Below are 26,869 nucleotides of genomic sequence, written 5' to 3' on the forward strand. Positions count from 1 at the left end.
AGTCATGAAATCACAACCATAAAATATAACTCAGTAAAAAAAATATATGAAATGTGAAAAAAACAATTAATTAGAAAAGGTCGAAATGTATGTTGTAGATACGATAACGGCAAAGAGTGTCAGTGTTGAAACTAGGAGCTGGTTGGTGCCCGAACTTGAGGGAGATGGTGCCGTCATTTCAGGTGACTCTGGTAAAGATGTCGGTGACCCGTCTGATGTTGGCGATGTTGGTGACTCGTCTGATGTTGGCGATGTTGGTGACTCGTCTGATTTTGGCGATGTGGGTGACCCGTCTGATGCTGGCGATGTTGGTGACTGGTCTGATTTTGGCGATGATGTTGGTGACTCGTCTGAAGATGGTGAAGTCATAGGTGTTCCAGCTGATGGCGAAACTGCTTCCATATTATCATTTGTACATAAAATTTCTTAGTATTTAACACAACAATCTGAAAAACTATCTTAATTTTTCATACAGAAAAAGAAATCAATCTAGTTATAAATGTAAACGTCAACTAATTTATGCAAATGCAACGTAAGTAAAATAATGTAAACTGTGGTATAGAAAAATCTCATAGAAGCTGAATAGATTAGTTGCATTTGCTGGAAAAAATCTTACTACTAAACAAACTAAACGATTCGCACATAATGTTCTAGCTTAATATGAAAATTGCCTTTTCAAGTCATTTCAGTTTTGTCTTTTTTCTTCCCAAAATTCAGTTTTTGTTAGGAGTATAATAGAAGAAAATATATCTCATTTATTATAACCTGTCAAAAGTGTAGTTTACTTTTTGGTTATTGCAAATTACAATACGAATATATATTACTATTATAATTATAGTGACCCTCAATGAAACATGAAAGATAGGGCTGGGCAAAAAATCCGAATCCGAAAAACCGAATTGAACCCGATCCGAAAAAGTAGCACCGAATTCGAACCGAAATTGATTAAATATCCGAACGGGTTCAAAATTTGGTATTTAAAGAACCGAAACCGAACCCGATCCGAACCGAAGTATTTTGGGTATCCGAATGTATCCGAAATAAATTTATATACTTAAATATATACATTATTTTTATATATAATGCATATTAAAAATATTAAAAATATATAAGATACCTTTAAGTTTTCCAAAATACTCGAAAAATATATGCAAATAGTCAAAAGTAAATGTTTAAAATAGCTAAAATATACTGAAAACACTAAAAATAGTTAAATATCTATTGATTTTTTATCCAAATATTCAAAGAAAACCAATTTATATGTTAAATTAAGGTATTTTGACATATATGTATGAAAATTTATATGTAATATATTATCTTTCTTATAGATTTTGAAAATTTAAAGTATATAATAAATTTTGAAAATTTAAAAACATTTTAAATGGGTTATCCGAACCCGAACCGAAGCCGCAAAGATCCGAACCGAATCCGAACTGAAATTTAGAAAAATCCGAATGGAGCTGAAATCTTTGACCCCAAAAATCCGAAACCCGAATGGACTGAACCGAAACCCAAATGGGTACCCGAACGCCCAGTCCTAATGAAAGATATTTTTAATCAATCTGTGAGGAAAGTAAAAGAATAAGAAGAAAACACACAGAAAGGCTTCAATCTTAAGTATAAAACACAATAATTTAATTATCTAAGAAAAGAAATGAAAAAAAAGTGAAAACCACTCAATGCGTACTCGGAGACATACCAGGAGTAGATGCACCCGGTGCTGACGCGCCCGGTATAGCTACACCAGCAAGAAAAATTGAACTGATCATAACAATGAAAATAATACGCAAAAAGTTTGGAATGAGACACACACAAAAGAACTCACCACAGTGCGGAGCAGCAATGGGGAGCTTGCACGTCGTAGGCATGGAATGGGCTCTAGTGTTATTAATTTCAATCCCCATATCTTTGCTACTGGCTAAGCCGACACAAATACAGTTAGGATTATATTGTAAAACAGATAGGATTCCCCCACAACACACTTTCGTAGGTCTAGTATCATTTGATCCGGGGGTGATGTACGATAGACAGTCCATCATGTTATATATTACGCTCGAGCAATCAGAATTTGATGGTCCTGGCGCCGGAGTTGCTACCGGTGAGGGAGACATTGCGGAATGTGACTTCTTGCGGGCGTGGATGGGTGCAAATGAAGAGGATAGTAGTACCAAGACAGAAAGAAATATATATTGCTTCATTATTGATATATTGTTTTTTTGAAAGTGCGTATACTACTTCTTTTGTTAGGTTTATTTTATGATAAGAGAAGAGGAGGTTTATATAGAGAGTAAACTCGGAAAAGAAAAGGATAGGAATTTATGAGTTTTTTTTCTTGTTTTTATTTAGGATTTGAATCCGGTTCCCGTTCCTTGAATTTTGGGAGACAGAAATTATTGTTGAATAGGTAAGTCGTTTATATGTTTTTTTTTTAAATTGAGAACACGTTTGTAATTATTTCGATAGGATTGCCCCCTCTCTTGTGTTCGTGGAGCTGATCTTTTTAGACAAATGACTTTATTCTTTTTTGAGAAATAGACAAATGATTTTGTAAAGGACTTACATATGTTAATAAAGTTAACTAGATTCTGAATCAAAAAAAAGTTCAAAATTATTATAAGAAATGTATTATATACTTATTAACCTTTATTTATACCTTAAGTTTTAAATAGATTTTAAACCATATTTTGGATGTCAATTATATCAGGCCTTGAGTTTCTAAACTGTAAAGTTAACACAAGCTACAAATATTTGTTTATAGGCTTACTAGGTTCTAACTTGTTTTGATTATAAATTTAGTATCAATCTTAAATTTAAAAATATATATATTAAATTTGAAACCTTATTTTTATATCATTATATTTACTATTATGAGAAATAATTTTTAACACAATCCACAAAATATGTATTCACAAGTTTGCTAGTCCTTGATATAATGGGACATCATAACGTTCTTTTAAAATATAATATTTTTATTTTAATAAAATATTTTATTGTAAAATTAGTTTATAATATTGTGGTTAGCAGTAGAATATTTATACAAAAATTTCTTATATTTTATTCATATCTATTAATTTACTTTATGATGAAAAATACATACAATATCTTATATCATATACTAATGTTTACTCAAAAATAAGGCGTCGAGGCCGGGTAGTCGCCATAAATCGGCCAATAAACGTGGTGGGTGTAGAGTTATTTGGTCCAAAAGTTTGGATTCCTAAATAACTTTAAAGTTTAAACTTGTTTCATCTTAAAAATCGAATAACATATATAAAGATTTATATTTTTTTATGAAAACAAGGGAAAAAAAAGAAGAAAAAATGATGCATAAGTTGGGAAAAACAAAAAAAGCCTACTCAAAATCACAGGAAACCCAAAAATCCAAAGGAGGAAGACAACTGGGGTTGACATAAATCCCCTTCATTAAACAAAAGTTTAAAACATGCAACATTCAACTTCATGTTTTCTTCAAAAAAAAAAACATACTTCTTGTCTCCTCGAAATCCGGTTGTAAGGCTTTTGCAATAATTCTGAACCACTAAACGTCTAAACCTAGTCATATTCATTAAAGGGAAATTGGGTCATATGGCCATAAAAAAACAAAATTTGTTAACCAGCTAAAAACATACTCTCTCCCCTCCCTTATGTTCCTATCTCTCTCTTCCCCTCTATCTAGAAATCTAATTTTCTTTTTTTTTATGGCTATTCTACAAATAAGCCCTTCATTAAATTTCTTTAGAAATGTATTTATATATTACCACAAAATTACAAATACCCTAAAAAAACGCCGATTAGTTTATGTATAGTATAATCACTGATTCCCTCATTCGCCGCTAGGCATAGCCCGAATATACAGGGAACACCTAAAGAATATCCAGACAGGGATAGTAACATGTGAGTTAGAACAAAGTACTTAACTATTTTATTTTATATTTTATTACCAATTTTTCATATTAAAATATAATTTTATGGTTTAAATATATAAAATTTATATTTTTTGGAAAAAATATATACATTTTTTCTTGAAAATACATAAGGTAATATTTTTAATAATATTTATCATATCACAGAAATGCAGTATCCTATTATTTTAATATCTGAATTCATGAAAATAATTATTTTTAATAAATTAAATATTATGGAATAATTAGATAAAATGTATAATCAATTTTCTGGATATGGTATTTATTGGACATGATACTTTTTACCATTGTCAACTATGGACCGACCAATTACAGTTCATAAAAATAATAATAGTGAATTTGGACAAGTTTAATTAGACACTCGATGGACTATTTGACAATTTGACATGCATACGTGAATACACTATGTTAAACGTAAAGTTTCTCACTTAAGAAACAATAAAGAATTTGAAGTTAAGCATACTCCATCTGGATTTTATGTTGATTTCATTCTACTGGTTTGGGTTTTTCGAACCGGTAGGACATATACAGTTTAGTTAATGTTGGCAACAAAAGAATTAGTAAGTAAAAATTTAGTAAAAAACTGTAACGAGCTAGAAACCAATGATTACATCTTCTAAGATAAAAAAAATAATTTTGAATCCGACGAGTTTGAAGCCCATCAAACGTACGTTTAATAAATTTGTAACCAACGAGGCTACCATGGACCAAAGTGCAAAGCCCAACACCAACCGACATGTATGATGGCAAACCCGAACCGACTTTAACTTGCTACATCTTGGCCGTTCATTCGACTTCCTTCACCTCTATTTAAGAAACGAAACCTCTTCATCTGTTTACAGCGTTTCAGACAAAAAGTTTTCTCCTTTTTATTCTTCTAATTTTATTATTTGTTCAAAAATTTGAAGATCAAATTTGCAAACAAAATTCGACAACCCAATTAATAAATAAACAGCGAACATCTTTACGAAAGTATAGTTGTCAACTGATTTGCTCCTCAGTATTTTCGAAAATTAGGGTTTATTTTCAGTAAGGCAATCTCGGTTAAGTGTTTGCGTGTCGTCTGTTGTGTCTAAGATGATGAATCCACTAGTACTTCCTCCACCGTCGCTGATGACAAATTCTCAGATTATGAGTCAGAGTCTGTTATTAGGTCAATCTAAGGGTTTGAATTATTGGAGTATGGCTATGAACAAGCAACAACAAGTGATCAACATGGCTCATTCTCAATCTCAGGCTATGGTGAATAATCAACCTCTAATGGTGAACCCCTTAAACTTTAGCCTTAACCCTAATTCGGTAAACCCTAATAATTATGGTCATAACTGGAATGGTATTCCTATTGCTGCAGGTGGTAACAACAGAGATGGTTCATGTTCAGGTTGTTACAAGCCTCGGGCTTTGAATAAGCTTCAGTCCAGAAACAGGAAGTTTTACCCAAAGAAGAACTATGCTAATCGATATGTTCCTTATGAAAGTTCAGAGACACGTAAATAAGAACCGTACACAGAGCTTTCAAGAACACTTCTTGTATTATAGAAACCTTTTAAACAATCTTCCTAGATCTGTTTAATCCGATTTAAGCTCAGTCATACACGACTAGCGACGGACCAGTTCCTAAGCTCTAAGTTACAGAAACTCAACGCCAAAACCTATTGCTTGATTTCTGTAGCCGACAAGAACAACTCTCTTGCTCTAGCTTTTACAATGACGTGCTTAACCTAAACTTGCCCCTGCGCAATCTAGTTAAGTAGTCCCCACCGAATATTCTCTTTCCTAATATCTCGATGTATCCAAATCTTTCCAATTCTTCTTTACTTGATCTTCAAGCAATATCCTAGAGTTAATGAGTATCTGCCACGTCATTACTCAATAACAAACTCGTCATAGTGTGTCACACACGGATCTTCATGCGTAACACCTCGTGCCATTCCTCACACGATCAAGCTCTTTTTCTTGAGCTTACATTCTCCCCCTTTTTATCTGAATGTGACAACCTAAGCAACCTGCACAGACAAAGACAAATAACACGAGCAACAACCCGAGAAACATAGTCATCATAGTCATCCTTGCCAGAGAACACGAGGCGCGCATTCTCCCCCTGCTTAGGTGCACATACAGGTAAAAACATCAGTAACACAAGGAATATGAGCCAATTGCAGAGAGACCCAATAATCACAGAGATGACAAACAAAATTATCAAGAATGAAACAAGTGTAACTCATCATGAACTTTTAACCAAGTGAACTTGACATCACTTACCACCATGTGAGAGCCCGAGAGAGAGATCCGAAATTCAAAGAACAAAGTATCAAAAACAACCTTTACATAACAGTAACCATTTTAGACATACTCATGATGCCTTTTTGTCCAGAGGAGAGACCCAAAACACGCTGCACAAGCTTAGTCAACTGCCTCAAAAAAAACTTTAGTGAAATCAATGAGTCCTCCCAAGTCTGTAGCTTTTTCTCAGCCGAGTAGCTGTCACAGACGAGATTCACTCCCGTTAATCATCCATCCTCAAGTCCACACCAATACTCATTAGTAATGTCTGGAAACACATTGTAAACCTCTTGTGCCTGTCACTTCTACTCGACATATAACTTTGACTAACTTTTCTTCAAGAGTACGATCAACAACTCAGTGCAATGAGATGGTATTCGAGCTTAGAAACAAAGTGGGGTAACACCCTAATCCAAGTCGAGCCATCTCTAAGAATTGAGATCTTCTCTGCCCAGTCAAGACAGTGATCGTGGTCAGAGTCAAAATGTTGTGGCATCCAGCTCCAACCCGAGTATCTATCATTCCAGGCCTTATTTTCTTTAAGCTTTTGTAGCTGAGTGACTCAGATTTTTCTTTGTGTAACACACCTGTTTCTCCTTTCTCATACACTCAGCTTCTCATGTGTTTCCTCGTTCAATCCAGACAGTGATCAGTACTCAGAACGAAAATGTGATAGCATCCTGATCCAAGATGAGTGTCTTTCTTTAGTGAACCTAAGAGTGTGGGAGTTGAACTCATGGAGGATGATTCTCGAAAGTGAACTTGATGACTCAAGGTTTTGATGGTGCAGCAGTATAACTTAGTCTGTACAATGTATGTGCCGTGACTCTCCTCTTCTGACAGGACCTATTCAGAGATCAACGATTCCTAAGGCCTTACGAAGACCTAGGAAGGTATTGTGGTCCAATGGTTTTGTAAAGAGATCAGCAAGTTGTTTCTCTGTTGATACATGCTCCAGAATCACAATTCTCACCTCAACTAGCTCTCTCACAAAGTGATGTCGTATGTCCACATGCTTGGTACGCGAATGCTGAACTGGATTCTTAGACAAATTTATTGCACTCATATTATCACAATAGACAAGCATGGGATCAGATATGATACCATAATCAACAAGCATTTGTCGCATCCAGAGCAATTGTGTGCAACAGCTTCCCAATGCAATATATTCAGCCTCAGCAGTGGAAAGGGAGACACAGTTTTGCTTCTTACTGTGCCACGCCACCATGTTGTTCCCAAGGAAGAAACAACCTCCAGATGTGCTATGTCTGTCATCTAAGCACCCTGCCCAATCTGCATCACAAAAACCTGCAAGATTCTCATTAGTTTCAAAGGTATAATGAAGACCAAAGTTCAGAGTTCCTTTCACGTATTTGATGATACGCTTGACAGCCTTCATGTGTGATTCCTTTGGTCGTGCTTGATAGCGAGCGCAAATCCCAACACTCAGACACAGATCAGGTCGACTAGCTGTGAGGTATAGAAGGCTGCCGATCATTGCTCTATAGAGTTTCTCATCCACTGGCTTACCATCATCATCGCGAGACAGCTTGGTAGTAGTACTCATTGGAGTATTGGCCACTTTGCTTGTTTGCATTCCAAACCTCTTGATGAGATTTTTTGCATACGTGCTCTGTGATACGGTGATCCCATCCGCCATTTGTTTGATTTGCAGTCCGAGAAAGTAACTGAGCTCGCCAACCATGCTCATCTCAAACTCCTTTGTCATAGTTTGAACGAAGTCATCCACCATAGCTTGTGACGTACTCCCAAAGATAATGTCGTCCACATACACTTGAATAATAATGACATCCTTTCCATTATCCCCTATGAACAGAGTCTTATCAACTCCTCCTCTCTGAAAACCGGCTTTGATAAGGAAGTTGGTTAGTCTTTCATACCAAGCTCGTGGAGCTTGTTTCAGTCCATAAAGGGCTTTCTTGAGTTTGTAGACATGATCAGGGAAGTGTGGATCCTCGAATCCTTTGGGCTGTGTCACGTAGACTTCTTCTTTTAAGATACCATTCAGAAACGCACTCTTGACGTCCATCTGATAGAGTTTGATCCTGAAGCTGCAAGCCATTCCAAAGAGCAGTCGGATTAATTCAAGACGAGCTACAGGAGCAAAAGTTTCATCGAAGTCCACTCCCTCAATTTGAGTGTATCCCTGACCAACCAGTCTTGACTTGTTGCGAAACACATTACCTTCTTCATCTATCTTATTCTTGTGAATCCACTTAGTTCCAATGACGTTTACTCCATCTGGCCTAGGAACTAGTGCCCACACATCTAACCGTTCAAACTGTTCAAGCTCCTGATGCATGGAATCTGTCCAGTATTCATCATCCAGGGCTTCTTGGAGATTCTTTGGTTCTATCTGAGAGACGAAACACTCCAAGGTATTAATCTTGGCCATGAAGGATGCCATCTTAACCATCTCCTTGAAGTTAATTTGCTTCTTTCGTGTAACCCTTTCATCAAATAGTCCTCCAATGACATCAGCTGAGGAATGATTCTTATGCACTTTGCTCTGGTCTAGGTCGACTTTAGTCATCTCAGGGTCATCATCGCCTTCAGGCTCATCTTCCCCTTCGCTTTCTGCTTCTTTTGACGGACTTTGTGTGACACCCTCAATAGTTTGTGTTACCCGAGTCTCATAGAATCCAATATTGTCATCAAAGACAACATTAACATTGTCACCAATGAACTTGGTGCGTTGGTTGAACACACGGTAGGCAGAGCTGTTTACTGAGTATCCCAAAAACATACCTATGTCGCTTCTTGCCTCGAATTTTCCAAGATGTTCTTTGTCATTCAGAATGTAGCATAAGCATCCAAATACATGCAAGTGACTCAGATTTGGGGTTTTGCCCTTGAAGATCTCATATGGCGTAGTCTTGGTCTTAGGCTTGACATAGACTCGATTTATCACATAGCATGCAGTGCTAATTGCTTCTGCCCAGAAGCCTGATGGAACACTATTTCCACACAACATAGCTCTCGCCATCTCTTGCAGTGTTCTATTCTTTCTTTCCACAACTCCATTCTGCTGAGGAGTTCTAGGTGCAGCATACTGATGACGAATACCTTGACTGTGACAGAACTTATCAAACTCTTCGTTTTGAAGCTCACCACCATGATCGCTCTTAATCTGAATGATTCCACCCTTGTCTTGCTTGAGTTGAAGAGCCATGATTCTAAAACTCTCAAGGGCGTCAGACTTGTGGCGTAAGAAATCAACCCAGGTGTACCTGGAGAAATCATCAACCATCACAAAGATATATCGCTTACCAGCAATGCTTGCAGGGGTGATCGGACCCATAAGATCCATATGAACCAGCTCCAATATTCGTGTAGATCTGATCTCTGAAATTTGTTTGTGTTGCACTTTGACTTGCTTTCCTTGACAGCATCCTCCGCATACAGTATCCGTTTGTTTCTCCAAGTCAGGAACGCCTCTTACCACTTCAGCACTTACAAGTCTGCTGAGCCCATTGGTATTCATATGTCCCAACTTCTTGTGCCATAGATCAAGTTTAGACTCCGAAGCTGCAAAACACACGTTTAAAGGTCTCCAAAGATAGCAGTTGTTCCCTGAGCGAATGCCTCTCAACACAACATTGTTTCTTGCATCAATGGCACGACATTCCTTGCTATTGAAGATTACTTCCAATCCTTCATCACATAATTGACTTACACTGATGAGATTCGCCTTGAGTCCCTCAACAAAGTAGACGTTTGAGAGTTTAGGTACATCAGATCTGGAGGTAATCCCAATAGCACGAATCTTACCTTGTCCACCATCTCCAAACGTAACCTTTCCACCTCTGATAAGTTCAAGTTTCTCAAGATAATCTTCGTTTCCAGTCATATGCTTCGAGCAACCACTGTCAAAGTACCAAGGAAGTTGTGTCTGTGATGCTTCTTCAGCTGAGGTGTACGCAACATGACTCACAATTTCAGTTTCTTCTTGTATCCTCACGAAGTTACAGATAAGGTCATGGTTGACTTCAGTGTGTGACTCAGCACGGATGGTGAGTGACACTGAGGGAGTGCGATCCTTGTAGTTTGGGTATAAGTCTCGTTTAGCTATCCACACACACCCATAGGCTGTTGGTTCTGTGAAGCACAAGTTCAACCTCCAAGCTCTCTCATACTGACTTCTACGAAAGTAACAAACCCTGGCATTGTGTCCTCGTTTTCCACAGAAGTGACACCCGTTTCCACGTCTTCTTGGTATAGGAAGAACAGGATTGTTCCTTTCAGCATGAGTAGGCTTTCCTTCAGGTTTCCTTTCTTCCCTATGAGCTTCCTTCACAAACTTTGTTTCTGTCGTTGTGGAGGTAGATCCCTTGTATCCCAGCCCAGTGCTGTGGCTTGGACACTGTCCCAAAGTCAGTATGTGATCAAGAGATGCGGTACCCGTTGATAACATCCGAATTTTCTTGTGATTCTCAGTGAGTTTACTCTCAAGTAATCTGCTTCGATCGGTCTCCATAGTCAAGAGATCACTTAGCCTTTGCACGTGAGCTTCAGCTTCCTTACAGACTCGTTCCTTCTCTGTCATAGCTCTCTTAAGTGCAAGTACTTCTTGGTCAGATTCCCTGTTAATAGAGTACTCCTTTGTTTTGACAGAGGGCTGATCAAGTTCCAGTATGTTAATATGAGCCTTTAACATTGCAGTTTCTTTGAGCAACGAAAGATTCTCATGACTAAGATCAGAGAACTTATTAAAGAGATCCTTGTACTCAACTTCAAGATCTTGCTCAAAATCTTCATCATCCTCACTGTCAATATCAGTTGCTTTTCCAGTTTCTTCACCAATCAATGCCATGAAATTTAGATGCAGCTCCCCTTCATCAGTGTCGCTGTCGGATTCAGTATCACTAAAACTCACAAGTGACTTCTCCTTCTTAAGGATACTAGGACACTCACTGCGATTATGACCAATGCCTTTGCACTCAATGCATTTTTGCTCCTTTCTCTTAGCTAGAGGACACTCGCTTCTAAAGTGACCGATACCATCACACTCATGACACTTCTTGGTGTTTTTGCTAGACTCCTGTCTTGAGCTCTGAGAACTGCTTCTTTCACTGTCATTCCGTTGATACCGACCACTCGATCTTCCATTACCCTTTTCCATGCGCTTGATGTACTTGTTAAAGTTTCGAGCTATTAAGCTGAGATTCTCTTCAATCTTGGTGACACGGCTATCGTGAGACTCAGCTTTGAAGGCGATGCTCTTCTGATTTGTAGCTTGCCTATCCTTCTTCTCAAGGTCATGTACCTTCAGGATTCCGGAGAGTTGATCAAACTTCATCTCATCTGTGTCTACAGCAAGTGTAAGAACTGCCTTGTATGCCTCGAATCGTGGGGGTAAGCATCTCAACAATTTTTTCACCAAGTCCTTTTCTTCATACTTCTTACCAAGGACTGATGCTTCACTTGCCAGCTCGCTGATCTTGCATATGAACCCCTCAATCGGCTCATCATCACTCATCCTCAGATTTTCAAACTTGGAGGCAAGGTGATCAAGACGAGTTCTTCTCACACTTGTGTTCCCCTCAAAGTGGTTGATGAGTGTATCCCAAGCTTGCTTTGCAGATTCACATCCTTGTATGATCTTGAATTGCTCAACATCCACCGATGAGAATATGACAGTCAGAGCCTTGGAGTTGAATTTCGAAGCTTTCTTCTCACCATCAGTCCACTGATTTTTAGGTTTTGGACCAACAGACTTATCCTCCATGATGACAGTAGGCGCAACCCAACCATCTTCTACAGACGTCCAAGCATCTTCATCAACTCCTCTGATGATGTGTTGCATCCTAACCTTCCAGTGCCCGAAGTTGGTACTGTCAAGCATAATAGGCTTGTGAATGTGTAACAGTTCTTTCATGGTGTCCATGAAATCCGCAAGACCTCAACCTGTTAGTAGTACTTGATACCACAGAGGTTTCCTGCTCTGATACCAAATGAAAGTTCAGAGACACGTAAATAAGAACCGTACACAGAGCTTTCAAGAACACTTCTTGTATTATAGAAACCTTTTAAACAATCTTCCTAGATCTGTTTAATCCGATTTAAGCTCAGTCACACACGACTAGCGACGGACCAGTTCCTAAGCTCTAAGTTACAGAAACTCAACGCCAAAACCTATTGCTTGATTTCTGTAGCCGACAAGAACAACTCTCTTGCTCTAGCTTTTACAATGACGTGCTTAACCTAAACTTGCCCCTGCGCAATCTAGTTAAGTAGTCCCCACCGAATATTCTCTTTCCTAATATCTCGATGTATCCAAATCTTTCCAATTCTTCTTTACTTGATCTTCAAGCAATATCCTAGAGTTAATGAGTATCTGCCACGTCATTACTCAATAACAAACTCGTCATAGTGTGTCACACACGGATCTTCATGCGTAACACCTCGTGCCATTCCTCACACGATCAAGCTCTTTTTCTTGAGCTTACACCTTATGCTCCACGGAACACAAGCTCTTTTATCATCCGAGTGAAGAAGTCTGGTGGCATTGCGGATTCAGTGTCTCCATGCCTTGTAACGCCATCGGTGTTGCCTTCCCCGATGTTCTTTCCATCGGTAGAGGTTTTGGGCAATATGGTAAAGGAGGAATGGGGAGTTGATGTGTATGGGTCAATGGAGGGGTTGGTTAGGCTGAGATCTGATGGTATTCATGAATTGGAACCGTTTGATGAAGATGGAGGAGGATCGTGTAAGAGTGATGGGGAGAAGAATGTAGAGGTTGAGAAGAGATTAGAAAATGACTTGAGCCAATTAGAGATAGTATGTCCGAATGGTCGTGGTAGGTTTGATTATAACAATGACTTGGAAAACAGAGTTGATAATCAGAATAGGCATATTGCTCAACTAGAGGAAGAGAACTTAACTGTGAAGCAGAGGTTATCCTTGATGGAAAGGGAAGTTGGTGATTTTAAGAGAAGGTTAGAGTCTCTCGAGATGCGGAATATGGTTGTCGGTGAAGATGGTAATGGAGAGGTTGTAGAGAATGAGTCTGGAAGGGATAGTGGAACACATGGCTCTGGTGCGTTTACTAGTGGTGAGGCAATGGAGAACCATTTGGCTGCAGGAGATGTTTGCAAGCAGGATATGGTGAGTGACAAAGCTGCGGGGAATGAAATTAACAACACTAACCAAGGCAAAGTAGATGAAGCAAAAGAGAACAATCATACAAACATGCAAGAAATTAAGGATGAAGACAAAAAGCACTACAAGACAAACAGACGCATACCGACGGACAAAACCGTCGGAATAGCCCTATTCCGACGCTATTCCAACGAAAGTGGTCGTCGGTTTCAGTTGGTCGGAAAAAAAAAATTCGTCGGAAATCCATCAGACATTCCGACGATTTTCTGACGGATCGCGATGAACTCGATTCTGACGAAGTTCCGACGCCGTTCCGATCACAGATTCCCTCGGAAATCCGTCGGCGTCTTCCGATCACCATATTCATCGGAAACTCATGTTTCCGAAGAAGTCCGAAGCATCGGAAGCTTCCGACGAAACAGGTCGTCGGAAATTCCGACGAAATATGTCGTCAGAAACTTCCGATAAACATTCCGATAACGTTTGTCGTCGGAATATACCGACGGATATGTTTCGTCGGAATATACCGACGGATATGTTTCGTTGGAATTTCTGATTTATATATTATTCATTAATTTAATTTTTATAATTTTTGTTTTAATTTTTAAAATATTAAAGTTAATAAATAAACAAAAACTGAAAGTAAGAAACTAATAACAATATTATAGAAAATAAGTTTTAATACAAACTGAAAAAAACATTCAGAAAGTTTTAAATTAAAAAACAAAAAAAAACTACTGATCCGGGAGCAAACGATCCAACTTCTGCAATATCTCGAGGTTGGTCTTCTTCTGATCCGCCAACTCAGCAAGGATTGTAGCATTCTGCTCCTCCAATGCTCCAATCCGTTGATCCTTGTTCTGTAGCTGCTCTAGAATCAAAGGATCGGCGTACGGAACTTGAGATGAAGAAGCACGACAGGCCAACCCTACCAAACGACCCTTTTTTAGGGACCGCCTAAAAAAAATTTAAGTTAGTAAAATATAGTAATAGAAAAAAATATAAAATTAATAAATAAAGTATTAAAACAAATATAAGAATGAAAACAAAAATTACCTTTTCAACCAGCTCGTTGATTTGCAGTCGGACATGTTGTTCGAAGCACCCGTAGAATCGTCGTCAGAAAGAGGCTGAGAAGCTAGAAAAGCTTTTTTTTGAGATTCCAACATCTCAATGACCTCTCTGATCACCGGGTCTTGAATTTCACCCGTCTTCTTGTTAGTGTACGCCTCCTTCATGACGACGAGATGATCGACGGGATTACCATCGTTTTCTTGAATCTAAAAAAAAATTGTGTTAGGCAATGCATATAAAAAATTATTTAAGTAAATAGAAAGATAAATAAATAAAAAAACTTACAAGTTGATCCTCCTTAGAAGACATACTGCAAGCGCCGAGGTTGTGCACGTAAATACCTTTCCCGCCACGATCGCTCTTCCGGTTGGCAGAGTTCTGTAGAGACTTCTCTATAGTCTCTTCCTTCTCCCAGTGCTGGATCAACTGGGTCCACACCGTCCCGCTAAGTAACCGGGGCTTCCTGTTATCCAGCCATACTTGCTTCCACTCGTATATCTGCTTCGTGTAGACGGTCTGGTCTTTGCGGCTGAATGCCTGACGGACTGTTTCCGTCAGGCCGGACTCCCTAGTAAATTCTTGCTACAAAAAACAAACAATTTAATTAGTACATATAAAATATAAAAAAATTAAAAAATGTTAAAAAAAAAACTTAATAGTTACCGCGAACTGACGAAACTACAACTCGCGGTCCTCGGGAGGGACCGAATTCCACTTGTAATATCCCGTCTGGAGCATCGAATACATCATCTGGGTGATGCTCCCGCTAATCCCATTGGTCGATTTGTTGAACCTTTAAAAAAAACCAAATGTTAGATTAAAAGGAAAAAAAAATAATTGTACAAATGAAATAAAAATACTAACCAAGTCGAGTGTCCCATTCGTGGGTAGTGTTCGAGAACCGGGAGATGCTCTCGATCTGGTTGTTGAACCAATATTTCAACTGGCATGACCCCCGGGTCATGTGGAGCGGCTGCAGGAGCTCGAGTGGGAGCCGGAGCGACAGGAACGGAGTTTTGTTCATGAGACGACGAACCCGATGCACGGGAACTGCTCATCGAACTAGCTCGGCCACGGGGTGCGGAACGACGAGTTGGAGCACGCCGACGAGCACTCGAATCATCAAACCTACAAAATAAAATTAATATATTAGTCAAAACATATATATAAAAAATTAAAATTCTTTTTTATCTATAAAAAATATAAAAATAGTTTTTATCTACATAAAATTAATTAAAAATCGTTTTTATCTATATAAATATTAAAAATAGTTTTTATATACATAAAAATAATTAAAAATCGTTTTTATCTATATAAAATATTAAAAATAGTTTTTATCTATATAAAAATAATTAAAAAAAATTATCTATATAAAATATTAAAATAGTTTTTATCTATATAAAAAATTAAAAATCGTTTTTATCTATATAAAATATTAAAAATCGTTTTTATCTATATAAAATATTAAAAAACGTTTTAAAATTCATAAAAATATTTTATCTTCATAAAAACGTTTTTATAAACTTTTATAAATATAGAAAAAGTTGTTAGATATATAAAAAATAGGAAAAACGTTTTAAAAAAATCAACAAATCCAATATATAAACCAAAAAAAAAAACAAATCCTAAAATCTAACACCCTAAATCCTAAACTATCCATTCAATCTCGAACATACAAATCAATCAAACCTCAAATCCTAAAATCTAACATCCTAAACCTAAAGAAATGAAAAAGATAGAGATTGAGAGGATAACATACATGGTTTTGAGATTGGGAGAAGAAATCAATCGGTGGGATGGATTCACGGAGGTGGAGATGCCGGATTTGCGGTGAGAATCGCCGGAGAAGAGAGAGAAAACGGAGAGGATTTAGAGAGAGAGGCGAAAATGGTGAAGAAGGAAGAAGGATCGGTTTTATTATAAAAAGAACCGACGGACCCGTCGGTATGTCGTCGGAATATGAATAAAATATTAAATGCGCGGTTTAATGAAATTTTCACGCGGTCCACTCGAAATTTTCACGCGGTTTGTATTTTCGGGAAACTAATAAACCGACGGAATTCCGATGGATTGATATTCGTTGGAATGGGGCAGGTCGTCGGAATTCCATCGGTAGGTTCTGACCGAGTTCCGACGACTTGGGGTTTAGGGTTTAGGGTTTAAAAACAAGTTTCTAACTGATCAAATCCAAAACTTTGATAATAGATAGACTATATAAAAAGATTAACTATAATAAGGTTTTCATAACACAATTTTTACACACAATTGTGTTTTGTAGTGTAAGTTTATATTAATATGAATGTAAGTATATGAGTATTAAGATGAGATGTTATGAAAACAATGATATACATATATAAATATTTAAATAACTTGTAAAACTCGAACGGTTGATATGTAATATTATATTAAACATCTAATATGTGTTATTAAAGTAGTTTCGGTATCCAAATATAGATATATTATGATATAAACATTTTAAATATTCAGGTCGTCGGAATTCCGTCAGAGTATTCCGATGGAATTCCGATGGATTTCCGACGTATTTAATAAAATCCGTCGGATTTCCATCGGAACACTCTGACGGAATTCCGACGAATAACTAAACCCTGAATTAACCATGATTCGTCGGAATTTCATCAGAAAATTCCGATGGAATACCGACGGATTTTGTTAATTAAAAAAAAAAATTAACTAATCATACAACTAATAAAAAATAAGTCCTAATCAGAATCTTCAGAATCTTCGTCAAACTCGCCAATCTCAGCTTCTGGCTCCGAGTGTACAACAGCATCAAGTCCAAACTCGGTAAAATTCTCAACGAGTTCAACCTCTGCCAAATTTTCAACTGCACTCACGTTGCTGGTAGAGTTTGGTTGTAATGGATCATTATCAGAAGGACCGTTTACTCGTCTTCTTAGGTTGATTTGCGTCACAGTGATCCATGGATCATCTCGGTACGTAACCCGAGGGTAACTGATGTAGCACACCTATCAATTTTACAAGGTATTAATAATAATATATAAACCGTTAATTATAGTTTTGAATATTAAATTGACATACCTGATCAGCTTGCGAAGCAAGAATGAAAGGATCATAATATTGAAGTTTCCTCCGCGAATGAATCGAAGTAACACCAAACGCATCAGTCTTCACTCCTCGATCTGGGGTGGTGTCATACCAATCACAATAGAATACTACACACCGCAGTCCAACCATACCAGGATACTGGATTTTCAATATTTCTTGTATGTTGCCGTAGTAGACATCGTCACCGGAAGAAGACGAAACACCACCATCATAAGTTGTCCTAGAATAACCTTTTTTTGCAAATGCATATCCTCGTGTACAATACTTTGGATATGATTTGACCACATAGTTTGGTCCCCGCACAAACTCGCATATCCAATCATCGAACACAAAACCTCTGGCCAAACCATCAGTCACCTATAAAATAAAAATATATATGAGTGAAATGTTTATTATTTTATACTAAATATATATGAGTGAAATGTTAATAATTTCATATATGATATGACTCACATAATTAAGAAGCCATGCAGCAAATCCGTTATGTCTGAGTTATTGAAGCTCCTCTTCTGTGGCATGTCTGTAAGTCATACGCAACTCTGCCATATAAACACTATATAAAAAAGATATTATTCATATGAAATAAAACTTATTGAATATTAATATAACAATTTAAATGAAAAAATATTTTTACCTCTCATATTGTAGAACATCTTCACAGTTGGTAAGCAAATATGTTTGCAAATGAGCGTGCTCAGTCTCCGTCAGTCTCCGCTTCGTGGGTTTTCCACTTAGTCGTCCTATTTCGCTGAACATGCTTGGGACAGTAACATGATATGTTGCTTTCTCTCCTCTGTCATCATGCCGAGCAGGTCTTCGGTTTTTTGTATGCACTTCTGATGGAAAGTAGTTTTCAGCAAAGTTTGAAGTTTCTTCATTGATCACCTGTGCAATTATAGATCCTTCCACCTTGCTTAAATTTTTGATCTTCTTCTTCAGATGATGCATATAACGCTCAAAAAGATACATCCATCGGTACTGAACAAGACCACCAAGCTCCAATTCTCTTGCGAGATGAATAGCAAGATGTTCCATTACATCAAAGAATGATGGAGGAAATATCTTCTCGAGGTTGCAAAGACTAATGGGTACGTTTTCCTTCAGAGTATTAGTACCCTCCTCAGTCACTACTCTAGTGCATAAATCGCGGAAGAAAACACTTATCCCTACAACTGTTTCATGAACATTACGTGGTAATAGTGCGGAAAAAGCAAATGGAAGGAGCCGCTGCATAATCACATGACAATCATGACTCTTCAAGCCAGTAAACTTTCCTTCGCTTCTATCAACGCAATTACCCAAATTTGATGCATAACCATCTGGAAATTTCACTTTATCTGTAATCCAATCAAAGAACGCTTCTTTTCCAGCATCATCCAGCCGATAAATGGGAAAAGGTGCCGTACCGTTCTCATCAACGTGAAGTTCAGAACGATCACAGATATCGACTAAATCCAACATTGACTTCAGATTATCCTTCCTTTTACCTTGGATGTTGAGGATTGTGTTCATCAGATTGTCGAAAAAGTTCTTCTCAATATGCATGACATCTAAGTTGTGCCGCAATAGATGACTCTCCCAATATGGCAGATCCTAGAAAATACTCTTTTTGTGCCAGTTATGTAGCTCTCCAACAGCATCGACTGGAATATTTTCATGTCCACCTACGTCTGGCGTCTTTTCTGCACCAAAATCCCTAAACTGTGTCACCAAATCTTTCCCACTAACTTCCTTAGGTGGATCATCAAACACCTGCTTGTTCTTCGTAAACAAAGTCTTACTTCTACGGTATGGATGATCAGGTAGTAGAAATCTTCTGTGACAATCAAACCAACATGTTTTCCTTTCGTGCTTTAGTTGGAAAGCATCTGTGCTATCTTGACAATATGGATATGAAAGCATGTCATATGTTGTCCATCCGGATAACATACTATATGCTGGAAAGTCACTTATTGTCCACATAAGTAATGCCCGCATATGAAAGTTTTCTCTTCACGAAACATCGTATGTCTCAGCACCAACCGCCCATAGTTATTGTAACTCATATATTAGTGGTTGAAGAAACACATATAGTAATCTCTTAGGATGAGCTGGCCCGGGGACGAGAATTGAGAGGAACAAAAATTCTCGTCGCATGCACAAATTTGGCGGCAAGTTGTATGGTGTCACAATCACCGGCCATAGAGAATATTGTCTTCCATGCTTTCCAAATGGGCTGAAACCATCAGTGCATAATCCCAGATAAACATTTCTTCCCAGTTCAGCAAATTCTGGATATGTTGATTGGAAATGTTTCCAAGCCTTCGCATCTGAAGGATGTCTAATCTCACCATTTGTAGAATGTTCTGCATGCCATCTCATTGCCTTCGCCGTGCGCTCACACTGGTACAACCTCTTCAATCTTTCCGTCAAAGGCAAATACCACATTCTTTTGAACGGGACCCGAACTCTTCCCCTCGTTTCCTGATAACGAGGTTTCCAACAAAATTTGCATTTATCCCGATCCTTGTCCGCTCCCCAGTAGATCATGCAGTTGTCGTTACATACATCTATCACTTCGTACGGTAATCGAAGACCCGCAACAAGTTTCTGAACCTCGTAGTATGAACCCGGTGCAAGTTTATCTTCTGGCAGAACACCTTTAACATAATCAGCTATCGCATCTATGTATTCTTCAGCCAAATTATAATATGTCTTAATACCCATCAATCTACTTGCAGATGATAAAGGTGAATGACCATCTCTACAACCTTTATACAAAGGTTGTTTTCCTACATCCAACATGTCAAAAAATCTCTCCGATTCGAGATTTGGTTCTTCCCCTCTATAATGATCATGTACCATCTGCTCAGTACCTACACCATAATCTACATCCATTCTCGGTTCTTCTAACTAACCATAAGACTGAGGTTGTTCGCTAACAGGCTGAGGTTCGCTAGTACTACCTTATTCAAAACCAGTTTCCCCATGAAGATACCAAACTTTATAATTCTGTGCAAACCCTTTTCTATACAAATGTTTCCAAACTTCCCATTCTTTTATAATTATATTGTTATTACAAGTAGAGCAGGGTGATGTTAAGAGTTTTGAGGCTCCTAAGACAAATGATGTAGTATAGGGAAGTTGTCGAACCAGTTCTGAGGGATTTAAAATCAGAGAGAATGCAAGTATTTGCCTAATCTAAGTGCAACCAGCGATTTGATGAATTTTAAACTAATGATTAAAGCTAATGCAAAACAGTAAAATGATACTCTTAAGCTATTGGAAAGGAGAACTCATGGGTATAGGGATTTAGACCTTGGGTGATCAGGTTTCGATCTAAGGAATGCAAATGATAAATCAAACTATCAACCTTAAGACTAGACACAATTCTAAGCAAGCTCTATGTCTAGATGAATGCTCATTTGCTAACATGTCTCAAACATCAAATGTCTTTGTTGAATAACATGCAAGCAATCATTACTAACAAGTCTATTAGCTATCTTAGCATCTTTAACAACAAATGTCTTTGGCAAAGTACACTAAAAGCCTAGGAGAGTTAACTCAGGCATTTCATCAAACACCTGTCGGGTGAGAAATGCCTAGAGATCACCCTTTGAGTGGCCTACTCAAATGATGCATTAAGATCACTCTACTAGCAAGGAACAAGTATGATCTATACCTAAAACATCCTAGAATTAGCCTAATCACCCTTAATCACCCTAACCCATGAATCCAAAAGGTGATTACTCACTAATCCCCATGATCATTCTTAAACCCATATTGGATTTCAGATTGATCATAAACAGAGAAAGAAATCAACAAGAAATGAAATAAGAACAAAGGATCAATGATCCAAAAAGAGATTGATCTCCAATAGTTTGATGTTTTCCAAGTACAAAAGATAATCTGCCTGGTGGCTGCCAAAAAGATAACTTAAACATAGGTTTAGAGTGTGTAAATCGTAGAGGGGTAAAACGGTAAATTCAACATAGAACAGAGTCACAGCGGTTTAATGACGCGCCAAAAGGCTGCTGGGAGTCAAAAAAACCGCTGGGACACTTAGCCGTGTGGAGGTCTCGTTCGTGGCGCGGCTTGCGAAACCGCTGCAGAAGACCGATTCAGAATCCGCAAAAATCATCCAATCACAGCGGTTTTATGACAATGTGTCATTATGCCGCTGTGAACACAAAAGGCCGCTGGGACACTTAGAAAAATTGGCTGACGAGCAAAACCATTACTCTTGCCTCCAAAACACCTCTCAAGACTTCCAAAGTCACCAACTAGCACCTCCAACACCTGATAAGGACATGTGCAATGAAATGCATCCTAGATATGCCTAGATGATGCCTTTGATGATCAAAATGCACACTAATGAATGGTTAAAACAATGCAAATATGCAAGATATCAACTCCCCCACACTAGTTCTTTACGTGTCCGCAAGTAAACTTTCAAGGACACATGAGAAGAGGGTTGAAAGAGGGGACTCATAATCAACAGAAGCTCTTCTTAATTCTCAACCTAACAACCTTGCATAATCATACCAAATAGCAAGAACAAAGATTTCTTCTATCTCAAACTTCTCTAGATCTATCACAACTCCTTTGATCTCTATACTCATAAATCATGCCTTCACAAACCACAAATCCAGTTCTCTCTAACATTCATGAAGCAACTCAATAGACATCTCACACATGGTCAACTGGTCCAAGTCATTTGGTTTGGTAAGACAAAGGCTTTAATGCAAGTGAAATCAGAAGTTCAAAATGATCTTTTAAGGTGGTTTACTCTCAAAACAAAGTAGCTTTGACATTACACATAATATATCTAAGAAAGGGATCAACTCATGCATACAATGCTCAATCTCCATTGTTCTACCCTTTTCCAAACATACAAGATATTTAATTATTCCCCAATGTCAAACCCAACTCACATCTCTCACCAAAGATTCCAAGAATATTTTTCACTTCAGACTCTCTCTTTTTGAAAACAATAAGGGGTTTTTACAATTTTTAAACCAATCCCAGCTCCTAACAACTTTGCTAGCCCCCTTTTTATTCTCTTTTTCGATTTTTTTCTTTTTTTTTTTAATTTTTTTTTTATTTGGGGGCCAAGACTTTTCACAATAAGAGCTAGATACTTCCCCACTTATTCCATAAAGACTAATCATTTAAGCACAAAGAGTCAAACCTTTCATATTCCCAAATCACAATCACAACACTCACCCCCTTCTTATAGCTAGACAATAGAGTAACTAATCTAGCAAGAATGAGGACTAAGCATTGTCGTTCCCAATACTCTCAACATTATGCACATGTAAAGCTTTCCAAAGAGGCCTCACTCAACAAATAATGATGGTTTTAAAAAGTAGGTATGGGTTTTGGGAGTGGAGTACCACTTGAGTTTGTCAAGAAGATTGGTAAAAAGGATGGGACAACTCAAGTGTGTATATCCATGACTTAGTACACAAGGGACCATATGCAAGAGACATTAAAACAGGAGCTTTCTTCAAAGAGAGAGTATCAACAGTCAAATGAGTTTCAAGAAGAGCATTCAAGGCGCGAAGTTTACAAGCTTTCCAAAGGATGTTCAAGCTACTTGCCATGATTACAAAGGTCATCAAATTCAGAACTTAGCATGAGCTCTTTACAAGATTGATATCCCCCTAATGCATGAATGCAACCAATATGCTTCTAGACTCAATCCTAAAGATGCAAATGATGCAACTAAATGATTCTTTTTTTTTTGTTTTTCAATTTTTTTTTTGGTTTTTCTATGCAAATAAGAATGTAATATGCGATGCATGGGACTCAAAATCATCGTAACAAACATTGTCAAATGCTTGGCACCTCCCCCACACTTAAATCACACAGTCTCTGTTTGAGTGAGGTACCCAATGAAATTCTAAAATGCAAAGAAAAACTGGGAGAAGGGAAGTTTCCAGTTACCTGAGACGGGAGCGAGGTGGAGGGGTCGCTGCGGCAGGTCGCTCCCAGCTGGAGCGACCTCGTGACGTCGCTGCGGAGACCTCGCTCTGATGTCCGAGTTTCTGCTCCACACCTGCACACAACTTCATTTTCCCATTGTTTTATGCAGTAAGATGAAAATGTAAATACTAATGCAATATATACAAGGATACTCATGGGACTTCCTCCCAAGTGAGCTTGTTTTAAGTCTCTAGCTTGACTTTGCCTCCTTTGGATCAGGCTGGAGTAGGTGCAGAAAGTGGAGTTAACACCCCATCTTCCTCGGGTGGTAGCTCACCAAGGTGATCATCAGCAGGAGGGCCCATTTCTTCGATGATGAAGGCTTGTCCAAACACAGTGGGGTTCCTCATTTTCTCCTTGATGTCAAAGTGGGGGGTGTTCTCCTTACCCAAATGGAGGTCAATCTTGCCTTCTTTCACATTCACAATAGCTCCTGCTGTAGCTAAGAATGGCCTTCCAAGAATCAATGAGTCTTGAGCCTCCTCACCCATTTCAAGCACCACAAAATCTGTAGGTATCTCATACCCTCCAATCTTCACAGGGAGGTTCTCTAGGATGCCCACAGGGTACTTCACTGAACGATCAGCCAATACCAGAGAGAGTCTACACTTCTTGTATTGAGTGAAGCCAAGCTTCTTTGCCACAGACAAAGGCATCAAGCTGACACTAGCTCCCAAATCGCAGAGACATTTCTCAAATACCATAGGTCCAAGAGCACAAGGTAGTGTGAAGCATCCTGGATCCTCTAGCTTCTCTGGAGCATCAAGCCTCTGAATGATGGCATTGCACTCATGACTCAGAACCATCATGCCCTCCATCTCCTTCTTCTTAGCAGCTACAACATCTTTCAGGAACTTGCTGTATTGAGGAATCAGCATGAAAGCATCAATGATGAGCATTGTAACCTGAGCTTCACTCATCTGCTTCTCAAACAAAGCCTTGTACTTCTGTAGCAGCTGCTTCTTGAATCTACCAGGGAATGGATGCTTGGGTTCATAGGGAGGAGGGACAGAAGAGCTCTCACCTGCTGGAGCAGCAGATTCACCATCTTTTGTTGTCTTCTTCTCTTCTCCAACCTTTCCTTTACCCTTATCTTTCTCAATCTTCTCCAAGATCTCATCATCTGTCTTCTCATCAACAATGACCACTTCATCATCTAGATTGATGGCTACCTCCTCACCTTGTTTCTCAGCATCATTAGTGAGGGTTCTAGGAGGTACCTGCTTACCATTCCTGAGTGTGACAGCTTTTGCTTCCTTGGGGTTTTGATCAGATTTTCCAGGTAGAGATCATGGCTGGCGATTCTGGTGGGTGCTCATGGAAGCAAACTGATTCTCCAAATTCTTGACAGAAGAAGCAAGGTGAGAGAATTTGTTGTTGAGCTCATTGTACCTCTTATCAATCTTGGAGTGAAGGTTCTTCAGCTCATAGCTCACATGCTTCTCACTTCTAGTCTGAGACTCCAAGATCTGTTTCAGTAAGGCATCAGTGATGCTCTCTTGAGGGGCAGAGGAGCTAGGAAAGGGGCTTTGCTTAGGCTGATAGTTGCTCTGCTGGTTGTTTCTTGGCTGATAACCACTCTGCTGGTTGTTGGAATACGGCTTCTGTTGGTAGTTGTTGTACTGAAAGTTGGGTTCCTTCTTGTACCAGCTACCATTGTTGTTGATGAAACACAATTCTTCTTGCCCTTCCAAACCCTCAACCTCATTGACAGTAGGAGGTATCTCCTGTTGTGGGTTACCAACAAAGTTCACATGCGCTTGTGTGGCCTTATCAGCAGTGAGTGTGTCAATCTTCTCCTGAAGAGCCTTTATCTCATTCCTTGTGTGTTTGTCATCACCTCTACTGCTTCTGTCATGGTCTCCACTGTAGACTGCATCACTCTTAACCATGTTGTCAACCAGAGCCTCTGCTTCTTCCTCAGGTCTCCCCAAAAAGAACCCATTGTTAGCTGTATCCAGTCTGGCTCTGTATTTAGGAAGAGCACCTCTGTAGAATGTGCTCAGCAAGCTCTCCTTGGAAAAACCATGATGTGGGCACTGAGCTTGTAACCATTGAATCTCTCCCAGGCTTCACTGAATCCTTCCAAGTTCTTCTGTTGGAAGCTGGAGATCTCGTTCCTTAACTTAGCAGTTCTTGAGGTAGAGAAGAACTTCTCCAAGAATGCCTTTTTGCAGTCTTCCCAAGTAGTGATGGAGTCACTTGGTAGAGACTTCTCCCACTGACGTGCCTTATCCCCCAAAGAGAAGTGGAATAGCTTGAGCTTTAAAGCATCTTCTGACACACCATTAGTCTTTGACATACCACAGTAGCTATCAAACTTATCCAAGTGATCAAATGGGTCCTCCACAGCCAGACCATGATACTTGTTGTTCTCTATGCAGTTGAGCAGCCCTGACTTGATCTCAAAGTTGTTTGCAGCCACAGCCGGTGCTTGGATTCCCAGTCTAGGACCATGGATGTTGGGGCGGTCATAAGTGCCAATGGGGCGAGCTGGTCACTGTTGAAGCCCTTGTGGTGGAACATTGTTGACTCCATTGGGGTTCAAAGGATTTTGTTGTTCTTCCATTGCAGCTTCCAGTGTTTGCAGTTGAGCCTGTTGCTCTTCTTGTCTTCTTTTTCTAGCACACTCTCTCTCTAAAGCTCTGATGTCTGCGGCTCTTGGAACAAGGTTTGATGTACCCTTGCTCCTCAAGTTCATACACCTGAAAATCACAAAGAGTGAAGAAGAGAATCAGTAACTTACAAAAATAAAAATGACTTAGTCTCAAGCAAATGACTAAATCTCAATGTTTAAATCTAACTCCGAATTTGGCAACGGCGCCAATTTGATGTTAAGAGTTTTGAGGCTCCTAAGACAAATGATGTAGTATAGGGAAGTTGTCGAACCAGTTCTGAAGGATTTAAAATCAGAGAGAATGCAAGTATTTGCATAATCTAAGTGCAACCAGCGATTTTATGAATTTTAAACTAATGATTAAAGCTAATGCAAAACAGTAAAATGATACTCTTAAGCTATTGGAAATGAGAACTCATGGGTATAGGGATTTAGACCTTGGGTGATCAGGTTTCGATCTAAGGAATGCAAATGATAAATCAAACTATCAACCTTAAGACTAGACACAATTCTAAGCAAGCTCTATGTCTAGATGAATGCTCATTTGCTAACATGTCTCAAACATCAAATGTCTTTGGTTGAATAACATGCAAGCAATCATTACTAACAAGTCTATTAGCTATCTTAGCATCTTTAACAACAAATGTCTTTGGCAAAGTACACTAAAAGCCTAGGAGAGTTAACTCAGGCATTTCATCAAACACCTGTCGGGTGAGAAATGCCTAGAGATCACCCTTTGAGTGGCCTACTCAAATGATGCATTAAGATCACTCTACTAGCAAGGAACAAGTATGAT

The 26,869-nt window shown here is 38.6% G+C and overlaps 2 protein-coding genes and 1 non-coding gene across 3 annotated transcripts; 2 read left to right on the forward strand and 1 right to left on the reverse strand.

Annotated features, from left to right (window-relative positions):
• Positions 1 to 66: 66 nt before the first annotated feature.
• On the reverse strand, positions 67 to 2,198 carry LOC108846399 (non-specific lipid transfer protein GPI-anchored 4-like). The gene is made up of 4 exons (XM_057005902.1): positions 1,826 to 2,198; positions 1,700 to 1,738; positions 338 to 392; positions 67 to 280 (listed from the first exon to the last, which is right to left on the reverse strand). Exons 1-4 carry the CDS (start codon positions 2,196 to 2,198, stop codon positions 67 to 69), a joined length of 681 nt encoding a protein of 226 aa, XP_056861882.1.
• A 2,805-nt stretch (positions 2,199 to 5,003) lies between these two features.
• On the forward strand, positions 5,004 to 13,598 carry LOC108845009 (uncharacterized). The gene is made up of 2 exons (XM_018618283.2): positions 5,004 to 5,387; positions 12,672 to 13,598. The coding sequence occupies exons 1-2, from the start codon at positions 5,004 to 5,006 to the stop codon at positions 13,596 to 13,598; spliced, it is 1,311 nt and encodes a 436-aa protein (XP_018473785.2).
• An 11,880-nt stretch (positions 13,599 to 25,478) lies between these two features.
• On the forward strand, positions 25,479 to 25,584 carry LOC130510231 (small nucleolar RNA R71). Its single transcript, XR_008943913.1, has one exon. It is a non-coding gene; the product is annotated as a small nucleolar RNA R71 (small nucleolar RNA).
• The last annotated feature ends 1,285 nt before the right edge of the window (positions 25,585 to 26,869 follow it).

Source organism: Raphanus sativus, chromosome 3, assembly GCF_000801105.2.
Source record: "Raphanus sativus cultivar WK10039 chromosome 3, ASM80110v3, whole genome shotgun sequence".
Lineage (NCBI taxonomy): Eukaryota > Viridiplantae > Streptophyta > Magnoliopsida > Brassicales > Brassicaceae > Raphanus > Raphanus sativus.

What these genes read in the sequence shown, in the direction of transcription:
- LOC108846399 (XM_057005902.1), bottom strand. Translation starts at nt 2,198, where the DNA reads ATGAAGCAATATATATTTCTTTCTGTCTTGGTACTACTATCCTCTTCA. An exon ending in ACCGGGTGCATCTACTCCTG is followed by an intron (nt 393 to 1,699) that starts GTATGTCTCCGA and finishes ATATGGAAGCAG; the next exon opens with TTTCGCCATCAGCTGGAACA. An exon ending in TCTTCAGACGAGTCACCAAC is followed by an intron (nt 281 to 337) that starts ATCATCGCCAAA and finishes CGGGTCACCCAC; the next exon opens with ATCGCCAAAATCAGACGAGT.
- LOC108845009 (XM_018618283.2), top strand. Translation starts at nt 5,004, where the DNA reads ATGAATCCACTAGTACTTCCTCCACCGTCGCTGATGACAAATTCTCAG. An exon ending in AGAACTATGCTAATCGATAT is followed by an intron (nt 5,388 to 12,671) that starts GTTCCTTATGAA and finishes CTTTTTCTTGAG; the next exon opens with CTTACACCTTATGCTCCACG.